This window comes from Bison bison, unplaced genomic scaffold (assembly GCF_000754665.1).
Source record: "Bison bison bison isolate TAMUID 2011002044 unplaced genomic scaffold, Bison_UMD1.0 scf7180017864376, whole genome shotgun sequence".
NCBI lineage: Eukaryota > Metazoa > Chordata > Mammalia > Artiodactyla > Bovidae > Bison > Bison bison.
Window position 1 is genome coordinate 9,760,061 of NW_011494948.1, and position 19,404 is coordinate 9,779,464.

A 19,404-nucleotide genomic window follows, 5' to 3' on the forward strand; every position below is an offset into this window, starting at 1 on the left:
AGAAGGGGACGACAGAGGATGAGATGGCTGGATGGCATCACTGATTCGATGGACTTGAGTCTGGGTGAACTCTGGGAGTTGGTGATGGACAGGGAGGCCTGGCTTCTCGATTCATGGGGTCGCAAAGAGTCGGACACGACTGAGCGACTGATCTGATCTGATTTTATTGAAATACTCTGGAAATCTTTTTTGTTGGAAAACTTAATTAATATTTTGCTGGAAAAGTATTAATCAGAATTAAAATTTTAAACACTTGAAATGTTTAAAAATATACTTAAATTTCACCTTCTCTCTTCTAGGTTATATTTATATTCAGCTGAATTCAACTTTCCCTGGATGGCTGAGAACATTTACCATATAAATCAAAAACTGATGAAGCCTGTAAGATGTGTGTTTAAAAAGTTAACAATAAAATGTTTTATGGACTTAAATGCCACTTACATCAGTTGAGTCAACTGGGGTATGTAGAAGACCTGTCACCTGTGTCCAGTGGTTATATTCATTGGTTCAGTCAGTACACCAGAGAATCAGCATAAGAAACAAGAGCTCTGTCCCTTCATGGCTGGCTGGCTACTATCGCCTAAATGTTTACTTCCATGTCTCCAATGAGTTCAATTTGAACAAATTGAAAATCCTGCTGGAAAACCTGAGATTTATCTATTTCCTTAAAATCCCACAGGTAAAAATGAATTTTTGCTTCCTTTATTTTTAAACTGCATTCTACAAGGGTCTCCTTACTTTGATTTTCATCATTTCATATTCTCAAAACAGCAAATTCCAGAAAGTGTATTATCTTAAAGCAGCATTAATGTATGTGTTGTACCAATCAACTCATTTTACTGGCAGAGAAATTAGAATGTCAGTTAAAATGTTGTACTGCTATTAAAATTCCTATTTTGTTATTTATGGAGATTATTACTCTGTGATTCTTAAAGTTAACATCTCCACCAAAGTTACAAAGGCTGAGATACCTATCTTCAGTTCCTAATGAGATCTAGAGGAAAAGTAGCCGTATTGTCTTAGAGCTTGCCAATGTGCTGCATATCAATTATACATGTCTCCCTCCTAAGTTCATGTTGAAACTCCTAATTTTGAAGTAGGTATAAAAGATGCCTCAAATCAGGGATTTCGTAGCTGTAAAATTCAGTATTAAACACGTAACTGTTAAATTACATATAACATTTTATCTAATGAAGGCAGATATGAAATGTCATGAACCTATTAATATCCTATGTTAGAAATGAATCAATTTTGATAAAGTAATGGATGGACATGCACAAAATTATTATCCAGAATAATAATTCTAGATACTGAATTATTTTAGGCTCAGTATCCTTTAAAGATTATTTGAACTTTCTCCTGATCATATTGCAGTGTTTTTATCATCTCTAAGGTTAGAAAATTACACAGCAGATTATGAATAAACAAATTATAAACACATTTCTGCCTAATATAACTATGGCTTTATTATTTCCAGTAGATCCTTTCTCTGGCCAATGGGACAAAATAAGTTGTGTTAGTGAAGGCTTCAGAGCCTTATGAAAGCCTTTGTACAGGATTAGATGGCAGACCTCATCTTGACCTGACATCTTTAACCAGGTAAGTGTGTGTGGGTATGCTATAATCAATGCATCAGCCAACTGGGTAAACTCTATCATCCTACTATTTGGAAGTCACAGGATATACTAGCAAATATGAGGCTTAAGATACTCTAGTCAAGCTGTTTACACAAACAGCCTGTTAAGCATCTCCAGTTTGGATACATTTGAAATTTTGCCAAAGCAGTTGAGAAAACATGCAACAATGGATTCTTCTGGGTCACTGCATAACTCTTTGTGAACTTATTTTTAAATGTTACCTGGTGGTTTAAAAAAAAAAAAGGAACACAAAATAGATACTGCTTATACATTTAAAACAACATGCTTGGTTGGGGGCACTAGCTATCTCATTTAAAATATCTCTTCCAGACTTATTCAGCTGTGGAGTTTTGACCAAATACAAATTTAAATTGAGCCAGTGCTCCTGAAGATTGGTAATTGTTCATACGACTCTTCCTTAAGAGTTTTGAGAATGGTTTATCTGTCAATCAGCCTATGCAAAAATTTTCTTAGAGACTAAAGAGAAGGCAACTGTGTTTTTAACACGACATAAATCAACTGCCCTGAGCAAAGTATGAGACATAGAGTTTCAGAATGACAGTGTTATCTCCAGAATTTCAATCGTCTATGGTTTCTTGGTAAAACTGTGTAGATCCCTTGGGTCACTAAAGGGCATTTCCTTAATTTTTGTCATTTTGAGCGTACGTTTTAGTAACCTGTGTCCCCAAATAATAGTTTCTATGACCACGTTATACTCTCTTAGAAGCAAATCCAGAATTCCATCCCACTTTTTTTATATGGCAACGAAGTAATTTACTAGTGAAGTTTGATAGAAAAATTCTTTAATCAAAACAAGTTTACATGTTGACACTTATGGCTTAACTAGAATAAATCTGTCCAAGTTTAAATTGTGTAAGAACCAAACAGATATAATAGCTAGAGTTCCCTCAGAACAGTGGGTCCTAGTTCCATTGTAAGGCCTCTCAAAAGCAAGACTCCCAATTACTGAAATGATTCCAAGTTTTCATCTAAAGATGAAAAAAATTACCCGAGAGGTCAAAGCATACAATGCATGTCACATGCAAACACTGGTATTTAAGCCTTTTTCCCGTATTCCTAGTTTCCAAACATGAGAAGCATCTTTTAAGCTACTGCAAACCACCAACTGACCTAGTATTCAAAATATCTTAGAAATCCTGTTTGTTAAGGTTGTTCTTAAAATTCTGTGTTAACCTTTGTTCACTCTGATTTAGTCCATATACATGAAAATACAGACAACTCCTTCACTTTTGTCTGCTGCCTCAGAGTAACTTTTTGCAATCCTGTCACATGATGCATTAGAAATAAAAATTCCCTTCTCATAGTCATGTTTTCAAATAGGTTTGTTTCCTTAGATAGTATTTTTTTATTTACTGCAAAAAGCATTAATGGATTGCATTTTTTCCAATTAAAAAAATACTTCTTTAATGAATGGGACATTTTAAAAAATTCAGAAACTCGAGACATTTCTCAAAAATAAACTTTTATCATTTAGTTTTCAGTTTCAGCTACTAATGCCTATAAAGGATCTTAAATGGTTGAACCCTAAAAGCCAGATTCATTCCTACGTACACTCCTGCTTACTGCAGGAAACTCACATGTGACTTTCACTGAATTCTCAGCCACAAAACTAAATTACCTTCAGAAGTTAACATGAGTTTTGCACCTTGTAGAATTGTCAGTTCAGTGTCAGTTGGGTATCTAGTTGTCATACAAAAAGGCATACAGACTGCACATTATTACAAAGCAGCAGGATAATGTAGCACAAGGTAGACTGAGATTAAAGTCAACTTTTGATAAGAGAAAGGAAGGAGTGAGTACTTGTATAGAAGTAACATTTTATCAACCATAAAAATGCTTAACTTCTACAAAACCCACAACAGTGAAAAGACAGTCTGGTAAATCCAATTTTTGTAAAAACTATGCACAAAACCCACAGTATCTGGGAAAAGAGGAAAAGGTTTATACAAGTAGCAGTTTTAAAAATGTAACTTTTTTCTACTATCAATTACACATTAACATACACACACTAACTGAAAATATACTACAACCGATGTCTGGAAAAGCAGTGTAACACTTCCTAAATGAACTTCCCCTCACATTTACTGTATAATGTAGCTGTTAATACTGCACAAGTACAATTAGCAATGTTTAGTCACTTTTAAACAAAGATAAGGGGATTCTCCCTCAAAACAAGTTTTAAACATCAAAACCTATGTTTATAAAAATTTAAAACTTTCAGCAGTCTAAATATTTCAAATGAAAACCATTACAAACTTCTCAAATGTTCTTTATATTCCAGGTATGTCAACCTAGTTATCTAGTGTAGAATCCTTCAGAGATATTTCAGTCTCTCTCTCTTCACTGGATGGCCTAAAGAAAAAGGGGGAAAAAAAGGTGTGACAACTGGGATTAGGGGGCTTTTGTTCCTCAGGAGAAAAAAAAGATACTACATCTGTGCATTATGTTTTTAAAAATATTAATTATTTTCTGTTGTAAATTTTATTTTACTATGTTGTGTTTTCTTCCCAAAGTAATATGCAGATCAAGCAAAATAACTAAAGGGAAGCATCACGGCCCAGGCCCTTTTCAGTCATTTCAAAGCTTCAAAATGAGTTCTCTTTAAAGAACATGAAAATGTATCTATGGTACCAGCATTTTTATAAATCTTCAGAAGAGAAAGATTTCCCTGATTTCAAAATTAGAAAGGATGCTTCTTGGTTCCAAATCCTTGAAATGTACAGTGGACAGATCAAGATTTAGTAACTATGGTTCCATATCCAGTTTTTTTTAGCATGGGTATTATTATAACATAACCTATGATTCTAGATCTGATTTCTGCATTATTCTGTCAAAAGTCAAGAAAGTGTGGACATGAGTCATTAGTACAGGTGTTATCAATGGAATGAGTTCAAGGAATATTTTTTTTTAAACAGGATTCCTGCTTAGCTCTATTCTCTTGAATACAATGACATATTAGTTTTAAGTAAAGTTTCTTTATAGTTTGGCCATTTTGATGTCTTGAACCCTGAATTCAGGAAGTGAGTCATGAAAATATAATCCCTTACACAAACGATCTTGGATCAGCAATGTGATTTAAAAATTAAAACATTACAATGCACTAAAATATGTCCTCACTTTTTCTTACTGCTGGCCTCGTGGTTGTCTTTGCTTTCTTCATTGCTGTCTCCATTGTGTTGTGGTTGATTACTGTCTTGAGCATCGGATCCTCCATTTAGAGTCTTTGAACCTTTAGAAAGATACCAGTGGGAAACTGTTAGAGCTTTGAGGACATCTTAAATACTAGGAAGACCCAAATTCAAGAACTAACATAGCCCCAAACTTCCTAATAGTGTATTTTATATGATATTGCATTGTAATCCTTTGGGTAGACAAGGCACAGTAAGAAACAGGGTTACTATCTATATCTGTCCACAAAACAACAGACTACTAATCTGATTATTCCATTTGTTACTGTTGTCAGGAAGTTACAAAAGGGTGATACAACTCTTTAGAGCATTGTGATTTATTCCAGTTGTTAGAAAAAGCAATGTAAATCACAGTAAAATTTTGTATTTAAGAACAGAAGGTGGCAAAATAGTTAACATGATTTTGTCTTCTTACTAACTTAGAAAATGAGGGCTTCCCTGTAAATATTATTTCATTATCAAACCTCTGGTTTGTTATCATTATCATTCCCTAGTAAATGAGTTAAGAAAATCCAACTCCTTTTGAACAGTCTTCTATGTTAGGGAGCTGCCGCTAACATCTTTAGTGCCATGGAGTCGGAGAGGCTCCCAATGGAGCAGGCACACTTCAGTGTACTGTGCTTCACTTTACGGTGCTTTGTACATCCTGCATTTACATTTTACAAATTCAGTGTTTATGGCAAGCCTGCATCAAGCATATTTATCAGCACCGTTTTCCCAACAGCATTCGCTCACTCTGTTTCGGTGTCACATTTTGGTAATTCTCACAGTATTTCGCACTTTAGACATCTATTATACTCATATAGTGTTATGTCTTTGATGTTACTATAATTCATGAAAGGCTCACAACATTTTTTAAACAACATTCTAAAAATAAGGTATGTCATTTCTATAGACATAACCCTACTGCACACTTTAGACAGACTAACAGACTTTAGTATAGGGTAAACAAATCTGTATGCCATGTGACTCACTTTATTACAGCAGTCTGAAACGAACCCACAGTATTCCTGGAGTACAAGCATACCTGTACTATAGGTTCGGTTTTAAGCTTTGCTCATATATACACCTTAAAATGTTTATGACTGAATAATCTTCAGGAGTGTCACTGAAAAACTTGCGGAGATATAGTAAGACCAGTGATCATACGTTGATAGCTGCTGACGCCGACTCAGGAAGTTCATTTCTCCTGACTTCTGTGTAGGTTAGAAATTTTCCCTAGTTTAAATGAAAACAATAGCAACCACTACTACTAGTAACTACTACTAAGTAACTACTAGTAATTTAAACTTGATAAAAACTTAGCCAAGATTGAGCAGACTCTGCTAAGTTCTTCTGGGACTCCCATCATCTACTATAGGTTAAGGCATTAATAAGATTAAATATCAAAGCCATTTTTAAAAAGTAATTCCAACAAAGTATTACCACATACCTGTTTGCTCCTTTTCTAGCTTTTTGTTTGGCCCTTTCTTCCCTTGATCTTTGGTTTTATTTGCTTCCTCATGCTGTCTTTGTTCGGCCAGAGATTTGTTCAGCACTTGTGTGATCACAGAATCTCCTTCACCAACCAAAAACATGTTCTTAAACTTGTTATACAACATTGTAGACTTTTCCATGATAACCTGACTAACTTTGAATCGCCGTATCTGGGAAAACAAAAGATAAGCTCAGAATTTTCCTAATTGATTTCTGAATGTTATTTAACAAAGTGGTGATGAGGAAATTTTAAAAATCTGCATAACTAAAGATCACTTACTTTTTTCAGTGTTGTAATCATCTCTGTGTGTTTTTGAGCTTGTTGCATTGTGACCTGAAGTGAAGCCAGTTCATCCAAGGCCTCAATACATCTGTTGACATCCTTCATGACAAAACAGTAATTTCATAACTGTTAATTACCACAACCCATAGAATCCAGAGATTACTTTCAAAATCTCAAATAACAAGGCATACAAAATAGCCAGATAACATTTTGTTATCTCAAATTTACACGTACTTATCAAACCATGTTAGAAAAAAACATGAAGCTAAAAAAGCAGCACTGTATTTTTAAATGAGGTATTAAACACTTACAAGATTATCAATTTTGAGTGAATTTTTAATTTCAGCATGTATCCTTTGAAGTCGAGAATCCATTGATGTTTCTATAAATTAAAATGTGAAACACAGTAAATAGGTTTTCCAAAACCAGTATTTTCGTATAATCTAAAGCAAAGTATAATGGAAAGAAGTGGTAATTTTTAAAAAATGTTCTTAGTAATCTGCTTACATCATTAAGAAATTATCTGCCATTTTCAGTCTTTAGTTTAGGAAACCAACATTCATCATACAAGCAAAGAATCACTGACTAGCTGCATGTCTCTAAAATAAGCGGTCTGCATCCACTAACTCCTTCTCAATTCTTTAGCACCTGCCTCTCTCTTACATATTTAACCAGAACTAAAATATCCATCTGAAACCAGATTTGTCAGAAATGGGGAAACACCTTGCTTTTAGGCAGTGTTACAATAAAATAAATCTGACTTCATAATATAAGGAGCAATAAAATAATAAGCATGACCACCTTTGCAACTTCACCTTATAATACTTAAAAACAGTGCAAAACACAATCCATTAGGGATTTAAAATGTGTACTTGTACAATAAGAATATCAAATGACTGATTTCAAAATGTATACAATTAAGTGTCTGTAAAACTTCCTTTCTGTGTGTAACATTATACATCTTAGAAAGTGAAATAACTAACCTCGCTTCTTCTCCACTTTCTTAACTTCTGGCTTCTTTCCTTCATCTTTATTCTGCCTATCAAATGTTAACACAAATATTTCAAAAACATTGGAACTCTGTGACTGATTACCAAATGCCCACAATCCCTTTTGTAAAAGTTTTTTTTTTCTTTAAAATAGTTAAGTGACCTAGATCACAAGGAACTGACTGTAATTTTTAGACCTTTGCAATGCCACATTAGTATTAACAAAACAACATAAAAATTAACATGCTAAAATAATCTAACAATCTAATTTTTCAGTGGCATTACAAATTTTAACAGCTGCTTTTGTGCAATTTTATTCCAACAATAGTGTGTTAAAAGACCAACTGCAGGGTCAATGGACAAAATAGGCCATAGTGGGAAGAGAATGCCCATGTTTCATGAATTCTAAAATAGCATGTCAAATTAGACTGATTTAATTGTTCCCACATCTCCAAAAGGTAGGTAATTTGAGGGGTTCAAAGTTAGTTACAAGATTAAATAGACTATAATGCTACTATATTACAAATAAAGTGGGATTTATTTTTGCCACTGTATCAAACTTAAATGACATTCACTAGTGTTTACATACCATTTCACAAATGAAAAGGTACCATTTTATTGTAAATCACAAAAATAACCATTTAAAAATGAATTCTTAATAATTTCTAGTACCTTGACTTAGAGTTCGGGCCCTACTATAATAAACCAATTGAAATAGACAAGAACAAAAAATATCTAAAAATCAGGTTTTTTTTAAAAAAAACTTTATTTTAAAATTTTGGTTACAGTTTCATTTTTGTTTTCTTAACAAGTCTACTGTTTAATCTCTCAGGATTAAAAAAACAATTATTAATATTCTAAAGAATTAAACAACAAAGGAATGTCAAGGGAAGGGCACAACTGCCCCATTCTCTAGGGGAATAATATAGCTACTCCAGTTTAACACCTAGCTTCAAAACAAAATGTATTTTTATATTTTCTAAATGAAGTAATGTACAACCACCATCTTCATCTGAGCTTGTAACTTTCAAACACAAAGCTTCATTTTAAGCTTGGTAAAAAACTTAACAGGAATGATGGCCGACCTTAGTATGTAGTGTGTACCTTACAGGAAATGTTTTTTAACAATCATAACACAGTAATAATGCCATTAATGAAGTCCTCAATTTAGAATCTGGAACATTCTTCCATCAAAGGGGGGGAGGGGGAAATTCAGTCCAATGAGTCTGTCTCAAGATCTTCATCTCTTGTTTGCTCCACTTGTATTCTCTTTTCAGTAACTGGATTAATGCTTTGAGCCCAAAATGAGATATATTTTTTATTACTGTAGATTACATGTTGTTTGGCTGGGAATACAATACAATAAACTTTATTTTTGCATAATGCATTTCACACAAGCTGCATCTGAAATGCTTTACAGAGCAAAACTGTCCAAGTACAAAGTTTTGTAATAACAGAAGAAGGAAAGAAAACACAAATATTAGAATTTGAGAAAGTTACATTCGGAGGACATTCAAAAAGAAATTGAAACACATAAAGATTAACTTTGAGATACTAAAGGATTGGGCTAGATTTACTAAGCAACAACTAATTTTATATCTTAATTTGGGGAGCACAATAAAGTTAAAAGCAACAAACAGTCCAACAACTTTTCAGTGAAAGGACAGGAAAGGATAGGTAACAAAAAAATAACTCTAATATTTACATAAATGGTTCAAGTCTAACAGATTAAAGGGAGTAACATTTCTGAGCTTTAAATCAATTTTTAAATTACTCCCTCTTATAGCTAAAACTGCTTATATATCCTCCAAAAACTAAGAAAGGAGATGGTCAAATGCTATACTTAACAAGACTTTCAGCTTATAGATTTATTATATAAAGAAAAGGTACAAAATTATTTAAGAATATTTTTAAGAATTTCACTGCTTAAGTTTGTCTTAGTGACCTACAGCATATTTTTAAAATCACCTCACTAAAACAACAAAAAAAACAGTTTAGTCAGAATAATGCAAGACGTTTCACAAAGAAAGAAACGTTTTTCAGAGAAAGACCTCAGAAGAGACAGTCTGAAGATAACCAAGAAAACAAATGTAATAAACACATGAAGCCTAATCATCGTCATTGCTATTTTCCTTATAAAATTATTTTATAGAATAAACTTAAAGGGGGAAGAAATTCCCCATGGTAAGTATATATTATCTGCAAGTATCAAAACTTATTATCTTGATTTATATTGCACACATCTAATGCAAACCCTGTCAGCCTTTTAGATTTACTTGTACTGGCTTCATGGGTTTCCAACTGTGCTTTTGTTATTTTTGCTGGTCTTCTGGGGGAGGCCTGCTGGTGGTATGACAAAGATAGATATTTCTTTCATTCTTTGTCCACTCATTTATCATCTTTCTGTATTTAATATTATACGAGAAAACAGTAGAGGATGAGGACATTTTCTACAAAGCCTTGAAGCAGTTAAACCCTATCTGCACTTTCCGTTTAAATTAAAAATAATTCATAGGGTGATTATCTCAGTGAATTTCATCCTCTTTACTTCAGAAAAGAATGAAGCCTGAAATATAATTATATACTGAAGACATTTTTTTAACACACGGGCAAAGTCACTTTAGAAGGCTTCAGAAAGTCTGGAAAATGAGATTCTACTGTTTAAAATTTTCATGCTGGCTTAAAGAAATTGAAATTTAGAATAAGAAAATACTTACTGCTCAGTTTCCATTTGTTCTTCTTGCTTGCGTTTTCTATCTGCAGCTTCTTTCTCATGTTGTCCTTTGAGCATATTCCTTCTATGAGCAGTTTGAAAGTTCCTTCCACCTTTTCTCTTCTGTTTTATTTGAGAATTAGGATGGTTTTAGTTAACTATCAAGTCAGTGACTAATGCTTCTATGATTACAGTTGTGGGAGAGGAGCAGCAACTAGTTTTCTTAAGGGACAAATACCAAAATTACTAATTTAAAAAAATCTTAGAATTACACATGTTGTTGCTATCTAAATTTATCTTTCGCCTTGATGAATTTGATATGCATAATCTATTTACTGCATTGCTATAGGAATGACATGCTTTGGTTAATATGGATTAAAATGAAGTACATTAGGCTGTTTGCCTCTACACCGTGACTTCAATACCTGTTTACTGACAAGTGCCTGCTCAGCCTATGGAATTTTAGGTCCGGGGCTTTTGAGGCTATTAATAAATTAGATAAACATAAATGAAAGACCTACACAACCAGGGTCTGTAGATTTCCAAGACTATACACAAAACTTTTGTTTTTATACAGAAAAGAATGCATAACTTTAATGAAATTCCTAAATTGTTGCATCCAAATAAAGTACCACTAATAAACTGTACACTAAATAGGTCTGAAATGCTTACTGAGGTCAATAATATAAATCTATGTATAAATTTACCTTTTTACATCTGTTGTCACTGGTCACAACTTACTTGGCTTAATTCTTTACTTTCCTACCTTTTCTAGGTAGATGGGGTTATTGGAAGTTTATCATGCAACATTTAACTCCCATTTAATTGTGAAAAGGTAAGGTGAACTTACAATGTACAATAAAGCTTCAAATTTGCTTTTTAACACTGCTAACTGAAGTTTATTCAGAAAGGTAAAGAAATTCATTTTAACTTTTAATCATATTTATAGACTTTCTTAAAGATACTGAAATCTTGATCTAAAGATTAAGAACTACACAAGAAACTAAAAATAAAACAACAGTTTTATTTGATATGCAAACATTCTACCTTTTCACCTTCTTGATCATCTCCTTCTTCTTCAGAATCAGAGGTTGATGTAACCCCTGTTTTGGCTAAATTTTTCCTTTTTGATTCAACTTCCTTTTTCCCCTCTTTTTTATCTGGCTCTTTTCTTGGCTTTTCTTCTTCCTTCTGGCCCTCTTCATCCTTTTTAAGCTGTTTTTTAGGTTGTTTTTCCTCTTGCCCCTTTTTCTTGCTTTTGTCTTCTTCAGTTATCCTATTTCACAGGTAAAACAATGAAAAATAAACTTTTATGTATCTTGTCATTCAACCACAATCTCTGAGTTAATAACTATTTTGTATAACAATAAGCTATACATAGTTTTTTATTTAAAAACACATTTTAAATATCTTCAAGTAAAATGTAAGGAAGGGTCATTATCAGCCTATCACACACACAAAAGAACATCCTTTTAATATGTCAGAAAAATTACAGTGGCATTAGGGTAATAGAAGAGTGATTCCACCCGCCCCCTCCTCATTTTCTAAGTTCTTTGTAACTCATTAACTTATTCACTTAAAAATAACACTGGGTATCATCTCAGATGCCATGGTACTATTCTTGACTCTGGGGAACAGCAGTGTATAAGGTGTGTGAGATCCCTAGATTTCAGCCACGTTGGCAAAAATACAATTGCAGAATCAAACTAGTATGGTGAAATACAGCCATTTTAAAATTTGAAGAAATAATCCTTGCAATTTAAAAGGCTCAATTCATGCATATAATGGTTATATATATGGCCAATTAATATTATGCAGTGTTCAAGGAATTTTATTGAGAATTTCACATGTTATTTAAAAGCTGCAAGGAACTCCAGATCATTTAGTCCAACCCATTCCATTTAACAGGTGATAAAATGATGGTGCAAAAAGGTCAGTTAGCCCAGTATCTCAATTCCAAATCAACTGACTTTCCAGACAACTGCATCCTTGAACCCTTAAGAGATTATTAACTTGCAAAAGAAAAAAAAAAAACAACATATTTTATTTCTTCAGAAATTTTTTGTCACATAACTGTCATTGGCTATGTTTATTTTCAAATGTTATACATATTTCACCCTTTACTTTTAATCAATGGAAGATAAAGCAAGCAAGTAAAATCACTTTAGTATTTCCACAAGTTAAATATTTTGATAATGATCATTTTGTGGAGATGCAGAAGAGAGGATCAAATATAAAAGGCATTTCCATGGCTCTTAAAAGTTACTGACCAATTGCCTCCCCCAAAATGTTACCCACTGTGCAAAGAGGCAGGTATTTAAAATAAAAATATCCTTTTAACCCCACAGATCTGCTTCTGGCAACGTATTCTAAATAAGAAAAATGTATACATACAAGGAATAAACATTTTAAGAACTACTGGAGAAACATGTGACTACTTTTCTTTTTTAAAGGTAGACTTATTAAAATGTGTATCATATGCTCTTAAGAAATGGATAATTTCTAAGTTTTAAAAACAGTATCAAAGCAGAGAATTCCCATAAACATAACTACAATTAAGTCTTGAGTTAATTCCCTCCTTACCATCTTCCATGAAAAATAGACCTCTTGGGGATGGGTTCTCTATTAACAGCTCAAGATATGGTAGGAAAATTATACTAAAGGAAATTATAAATACAGTTTATTTAAAAAAATAGCCCCAAATATCTCAATGACATCTAACAGATTTTTACATGAGGATTAGGAGATGGTTTCAGCTTTTTTGGACTCGATTCCACTGTCTTATCATTTCAGGACCCACTGCAAGGAAGCTGTCACTACCAGAGATACCCATTGTTCATATGTTGACGCTTACATTTTAAAAGGCTTTACATAATTTTGCTCTGCACTCCACTAAGTTTCTGTCCAGATACAGAGCTAAGAGTAGCTGTAACAGCCAATGCCTAGCCTACATACAGCACAAATGAGAAATAAACATTGTAAGCTACTGGAGTTGTCCATCATGGAAACCTAGAACGTGTGACACTTGCTTTGCATTTGAAACCCTACTATACACAACACACAAAACTATCATCTGTGAATTTGTGGCTTTGGGTGAAGAGGTTTCAAGACAAAATATTGGCATCTTCAGTTGATTGTTATCAACATAAATTTGATCAGGTACTTCAAGAAAAAGGAAGTTCAAAAAATAATAGGACAGCAAAGGAAGGAGAAAAATATTCCATGCATCTCAGTGTTGAAAGTTGTTTCCAGCCTATAAAAGATTTTTAAATTCAGACAAAGACAGGAGTCAAAGACCCAGTAAAGGTAATGTATTAAGTTGCCAGCCTTTCCTTAAGAACTCAAACTGAGATACCTTGATCCTTCTGATAAGCAAATGACTTGTAGGCAAATGAAACCAGAAGTGGGTTTTCAAGAAAACATATAAACTCAAAGTACTTTTACTTAAGTGTAAAAAGATAAGCATGTCTGGGCAAGTCTTATGAGTTAGACCACTGCACATGAAGCTAACTAGAATGAAATGGACACACACACTAACAGTAAAGTATTGCTGCACTACCAAAAGTGATGCCAGTCTACAGGAAGGGAAAGTAATGGAGATTTAAAAAGGAATCTTGGGTCAAACTCCCTGAAGTATGAAAGGAGACTAAGAAAGCTGCTCAGCTAGTAAGGAGGGTAGTACTTTCCAGTGCAACTATTGATACTGAAAAAGATCAACTAAAGATGATACTGAAAAGGTAGAGAACTCTCCAAAGAATGGGCCAAAAGTCAAGGAGAGAAATGGACTAGGAACAAACCTAATCAAGGAAATATCCTATATATAAAATGGGGATCTCACAATATTTCCCCAACAGAATTTCTTATTTCCTAGGGAGCAATGACTGCTATATACCTCATAATCTTCTCCTTGGGAGTATTTATGGTTCCCTATCCCAGATCAATGTGCACATATAAAGGGGAGAGGGGAGCAGATGACCTGTGTTTTAGTTCCTACGTCTCTACATCAAGGCCTTAAGTTGATCGTGAAATCCTAGACTTGATGCCTTGATTAGAGAAGACATCTTACAGAGGGGATGAGAGAGATTCATTTGAAATGTTTAAAACAAACTCACCTGCATGTACTTAATATTTTAATTTCAGTATAGTAATTAAAACCATGTTGTAGTTTTTTGCCACTAGTTTTGAGAATATTTAAACAGCTGGCTTGGCAATAAAATAAAACTCTTTCAACATATATTGGTTAAAAAGTACCAACACTCTTGAGTTGTTCTATAACTGAAATTTCCAATAAATTGTTTTCATTCAAAACATTGTAAATCCATTAAATAAATTGTTTTCATTCAAAACATTGTAAATCCATTCTTAAATGACATTACTTGAGCCTTTTCCTACAAAATCCTCAAACACAATACCTACAAAGTTTTTCCCTTGTTTGTCTAGACGTACATTCCTATTGGTGAAGTTTCTATCCAGAAAGCTGACACAAACAAGATCCACATAAAAAAGAAAGGTGGCAAGGAAGAAAAATGGAAAATACTGATTGTTTTGGTTGCTAACTAAAAGCAGTCAATATTCCAAAGGACTTTAAAATTTTACATTTACAAAAATAATTTTAAGTGTTATTTTGAAATAAAGGCTATTCTGGAAGAGCAAGATTTGTGGAAACTGCTTCAAAAATACTTTGGGGGTGGGGTAAAAAACACTTTGTCTAAAAATTTCTTTAAACAAAGATTATAAATTTTACCCTGCATTATCTGAGTATCTTACATCCTGATATATAAGAAAATGTCTTAGATTAATGAAATCATATCAGATTTTTCTTGATTCCCTATCAACTTTAACTTTTTTATATAATAAAACTATGTTTTAAAGAATTTCTCTCATAATTCTAAGAAATACAAAATAGCGATAATAATCATCTGTAAATAAAAACTTGTAGAAACTCAAATAAGTTTATACATATTTAAAGTGAAATGTCTCATTTATTGCATAATGATAATACTCACATGTCACTCTCTGAAGGACAAGGTTGTTTTACCATTTTGGGTCTGCCTCTTGGTTTTGGAATCTTGACCTCTGTGGCTAACATTCACAGGAAAAAAATTTTTGTAACTACCAGTTTTCCCACCAAGATGTAGACATCAAAGTATAAATATACATACTAAGAATATTAATTAGTAATTATTACAGATATAATTAGTTTTTTTTTTTTTTACTTTAGGTTTTATAAATCATATTCTTGTTCAAATGAGTAACAAGTAAATCAAGGTTATTTTCAATTTACGCATAGTATGGCTGAGGACTTAAAAGAACATCCTTCACTGTTGTTTTAACAGGAATGTCACAAAATTCAACTTTATAGTAGATAATAGCTCTTATAGTCAACATTCATATACATAGTACAGTATCATTTGTAAATCTGTGTTCACAACTTTGAAAATTCTTTATCAGAATTCACTAAATTTTCTAACAATACCATTAATTTGATCCATTACAATATTAAAATCCAAAGAAAAAGGTAAACAAATTTGGGGGGGAGGTATTACTCAGTTTAAATCTGTCTCATTAAGAATCCTATATAATGAAGTAGGAAAAAAAAATTGTCTCTATCCTGGCTAACTTTCTTTGTTTTACTTTGTAGTAGAGATAGATCCTTCCAAACTATTTCCTATTTGCCAAAGTAGGAAAATATTGTAAATAGGCTGAAGACATCTGCATATTGTATAGGTCCTAATAAAGAAAGAATACAAAAATTTAAAAATTAATAACTTTGATAACTCAAATGTTGTTTTCTCTTGCTTTCATTACGATTCCATTTGGAAAGCTTAAGTTTTCTAAAGTTAAGAGATAAAGTAAACCATTAGTCATGGAATTTATATCTCGCCACAGCCTCCTATGCTGCTATTAATGGAAAATGTAATGGGGATAAACAGAAAATGAAAAAGTCTCAAACAATTATTTCAAATTTAAATACCTTATCAGAGAGCAGAAATCTTAATGTTTATCTTCTTTAAAATGTGTATGTTACACATAACCAAGTGTCTATTCACCTATTCCAAAGTAGCTGAGGTACAGCACTTAAATGGATTAGAATACTGATCACAAGCCAGATATTTAAACATTAACAATCCTACCTGCAGGTCGTCCTCTTTTAGGACTCACTTTTAGATTAGCAGATGCTGTTGCTGTAGTCACTACTCCAGCCTCCTCAGTTTCTACTTGTTTTTCTGCCTGAATAACAAAGATTTAAATTATTTAGCATGGCAGGCATTCCAAGTTTATTAGTTTAATGGCAAAAACATGCCACTGTAAGATAAGTTCAAATATAAGCATAACTTTAAAAATATATATTCATTTATTTGGCTGTGCTAAGTCTTAGTTTTGGCATGTGGAATCTAGTTCCCTGGCCAGGGGTTAAACCTGGGCCCCCTGCATTGTAGCACAGTCTTAGCCACTAGACCACCGCTAAGCATTATTTCTATGATTTTCACTTTTCAACAGCTGACTCAGTGATAGCCTCAAACTTAGCTTATAATTCTAGGAAATAAACAATAAAACTTCACTTTTTAGATTTTATCAACCTAAAAAGAGTCATTTGTAAAAATAAATTGAATATTCTTGATGCAAAGTGTTAAATAAAGTATAATTACACTGACTAGCCCACATATTGCTTATAAATGTACTTTCATTGAAAGTGAAGTCGCTCAGTCGTGTCCGACTCTTAGTGACCCCACGGACTGCAACCCACCAGGCTCCTCCGTCCTTGGGACTTTCCAGGCAAGAGTACTGGAGTGGGTTGCCATTTCCTTCTCCAGGGAATATTCCCAACCCAGAGATCGAACCTGGGTCTCCCGCACTGCAGGCAGACGCTTTATGGTCTGAGCAACCAGGGGAACCATTAACTATCTCAAAATGCTAACACTTTACACTGTGTACTTATGATATACAACCTAAATTAATGTTAGAAAAGGCACTAAAGTTGCTGATATTTCCATCCTTTGTTAATATACACATTTTATTTCTGAAATGAGACAGATCTGCTGTTCTTCCCTAGGAGTTATTCTTATTTTCCATAAAGAAGGACTTACTATAAAGAAATCCCAACAAACCTTTGCAAACTATAATGCCCTAAAGGTAATGAGACAACAGCCTCAAATGAGAATCCATTTAATCAATTCAAGCATTAGAGTAGAACCAAGGTTAATAACCACCAATTAGAAAGGAAATGCAAGCATAGCATCATAATGGAAGAGAGGAAAGAATGAAGAGATCAAAAAGAGCATGAGGATTACTATGAGCTGCTTCCTCACCCTCAACTACTTAGAATTCAGCCTGAACTATCTAACAAAATAAAGGCAATAAAGCATCTCAAAAACTTGCATAATCCAATCTTACTGATAAAAAGTCTTAACTTTTAATCAACAATCTGATTTGCAAACACTTGAGATAATGACAAATACTGGTAAGGATAGGAGGATTATTCGTATGTTGATTAAGTGATCAAATCAATAAACTGGCAAAACATTACTGATCATTATGAATATCAACAATACAGAACATGCAAATCTGACTCAGGAATCCCACTGAAGAATTTATCCAGCTTTTCATTATAAATAGTTTAATTTTAAAAACTCACAGACCATCCCTGCCCCACTCCTAATTTGATAGCTCTGGAGTAAGAAGCCAGGCATCTGTTTTTATAACAAAGGTTGAGAACCCAAGACTGTATGAAAGCTCCTATTAAGGAGTTAGGAGGGTGAGGAGTTAGGAGGGCCAAAGTTCTCTGAAATTCAGTTTAAACTGATAAGCTCTTTCAGTACCAAAAGAAAAACCTCTCTTCAATTACACTTTCAACTTTTGGAAATAAATCATGACACTACATTAAGAATCAGAGGTATGAATCTTTTTGAGGAGATACCAATTAGAGATAGCAAGTTCATCTATAACTAATATCATAAACAAACACTTAAATAAGCCAAAGTACAGCCCTTCCATAGACATGTATTTTTGACTATTACAGCAAAATCATGCAAGTCAAAACCATTCCTCATGAAAATATTAACTTAAGAAATATTTTATCTAGAGAAAGGACTATTATTTCAAATATATATCTAAATATCTTAAATGCAAATATTCTGACTAGATTAATTTTTTCCACGTTTTATCTCACTGGGACCTCTACTGTTCAGTTGCTAAGTGGAGTCTGACTCTTTGCGACCCCATGGACTGCAGCACACCAGGCTCCTCTGTCCTCCACTATCTCCTGTAGTTTACTCAAATTCATGGCCATTGATTTGGTGATGCTATCTAACTATCCCATTCTCTGCCGCCCCCTTCTCCTTTTTGTCTTCCATCTTTCCCAGCATCCGGGTTTTTTCTAATGAGATCTCATGAAATTAAAAGACGCTTACTCCTTGGAAGGAAAGTTATGACCAACCTAGATAGCATATTCAAAAGCAGAGACATTACTTTGTCAACAAAGGTCCGTCTAGTCAAGGCTATGGTTTTTCCAGTGGTCATGTATGGATGTGAGAGTTGGACTGTGAAGAAAGCTGAGCGCCAAAGAATTGATGCTTTTGAACTGTCGTGTTGGAGCAGACTTGAGGGTCCCTTGGACTGCAAGGAGATCCAACCAGTCCATCCTAAAGGAGATCAGTCCTGGGTGTTCATTGGAAGGACTGATGTTCAAGCTGAAACTCCAATCCTTTGGCCACCTGATGTGAAGAGCTGACTCATTTGAAAAGACCCAGATGGGAAAGATTGAAGGCAGGAGGAGAAGGGGACGATGGAGGATCAGATGGTTGGATGGCATCACCGACTCAATGAACATGGGTTTGGGTGGACTCCGGGAGTTGGTGATGGACAGGGAGGCCTGGCGTGCTGTGGTTCATGGGGTCACAAAGAGTCGGACACAACTGAGCGACTGAACTGAATCCTTTGACAAATTTTGTCCCCATTTATTACCCCATTTGCTAGCTCTACTCCCTTCATGACTTTACATAAAGGCCTCCCAACCCTACAAAAACCTCCTGGGACTGTTATTCATCTGCAATCTTGTTTTGCTGCACCTGTCCCACAAATCTCCAACAGAGGATTA

At 33.8% G+C, this 19,404-nt stretch overlaps 2 protein-coding genes across 3 annotated transcripts in view; one reads left to right on the plus strand and one right to left on the minus strand.

Annotated features, from left to right (window-relative positions):
• The window catches only part of SNAPC3 (small nuclear RNA activating complex, polypeptide 3, 50kDa), a 38,909-nt gene extending 38,007 nt beyond the window's left edge, over positions 1–902 (plus strand). Inside the window, exon 10 of the mRNA XM_010857029.1 lies at positions 300–902. The gene's annotated coding sequence lies outside the window, so the exon portion shown is untranslated. The remainder of the gene's footprint in view (positions 1–299) is intronic.
• A 1,521-nt stretch (positions 903–2,423) lies between these two features.
• Positions 2,424–19,404, minus strand: part of PSIP1 (PC4 and SFRS1 interacting protein 1) — a 40,194-nt gene continuing 23,213 nt past the window's right edge. The window contains exons 6-15 of one of the 2 annotated variants that reach the window (XM_010857030.1): positions 16,442–16,538; positions 15,314–15,389; positions 11,355–11,583; positions 10,312–10,430; positions 7,589–7,644; positions 6,917–6,987; positions 6,603–6,704; positions 6,279–6,492; positions 4,776–4,887; positions 2,424–4,010 (exon numbers count right to left, since the gene is read on the minus strand). In XM_010857030.1, the coding sequence (XP_010855332.1) occupies positions 3,950–4,010; positions 4,776–4,887; positions 6,279–6,492; positions 6,603–6,704; positions 6,917–6,987; positions 7,589–7,644; positions 10,312–10,430; positions 11,355–11,583; positions 15,314–15,389; positions 16,442–16,538 (1,137 nt within the window). In that variant the 3' untranslated portion in view covers positions 2,424–3,949. Of the gene's footprint in view, positions 4,011–4,775; positions 4,888–6,278; positions 6,493–6,602; positions 6,705–6,916; positions 6,988–7,588; positions 7,645–8,350; positions 8,941–10,311; positions 10,431–11,354; positions 11,584–15,313; positions 15,390–16,441; positions 16,539–19,404 lie in introns of those variants that run through there. The other variant, XM_010857031.1, reaches the window with a different exon arrangement.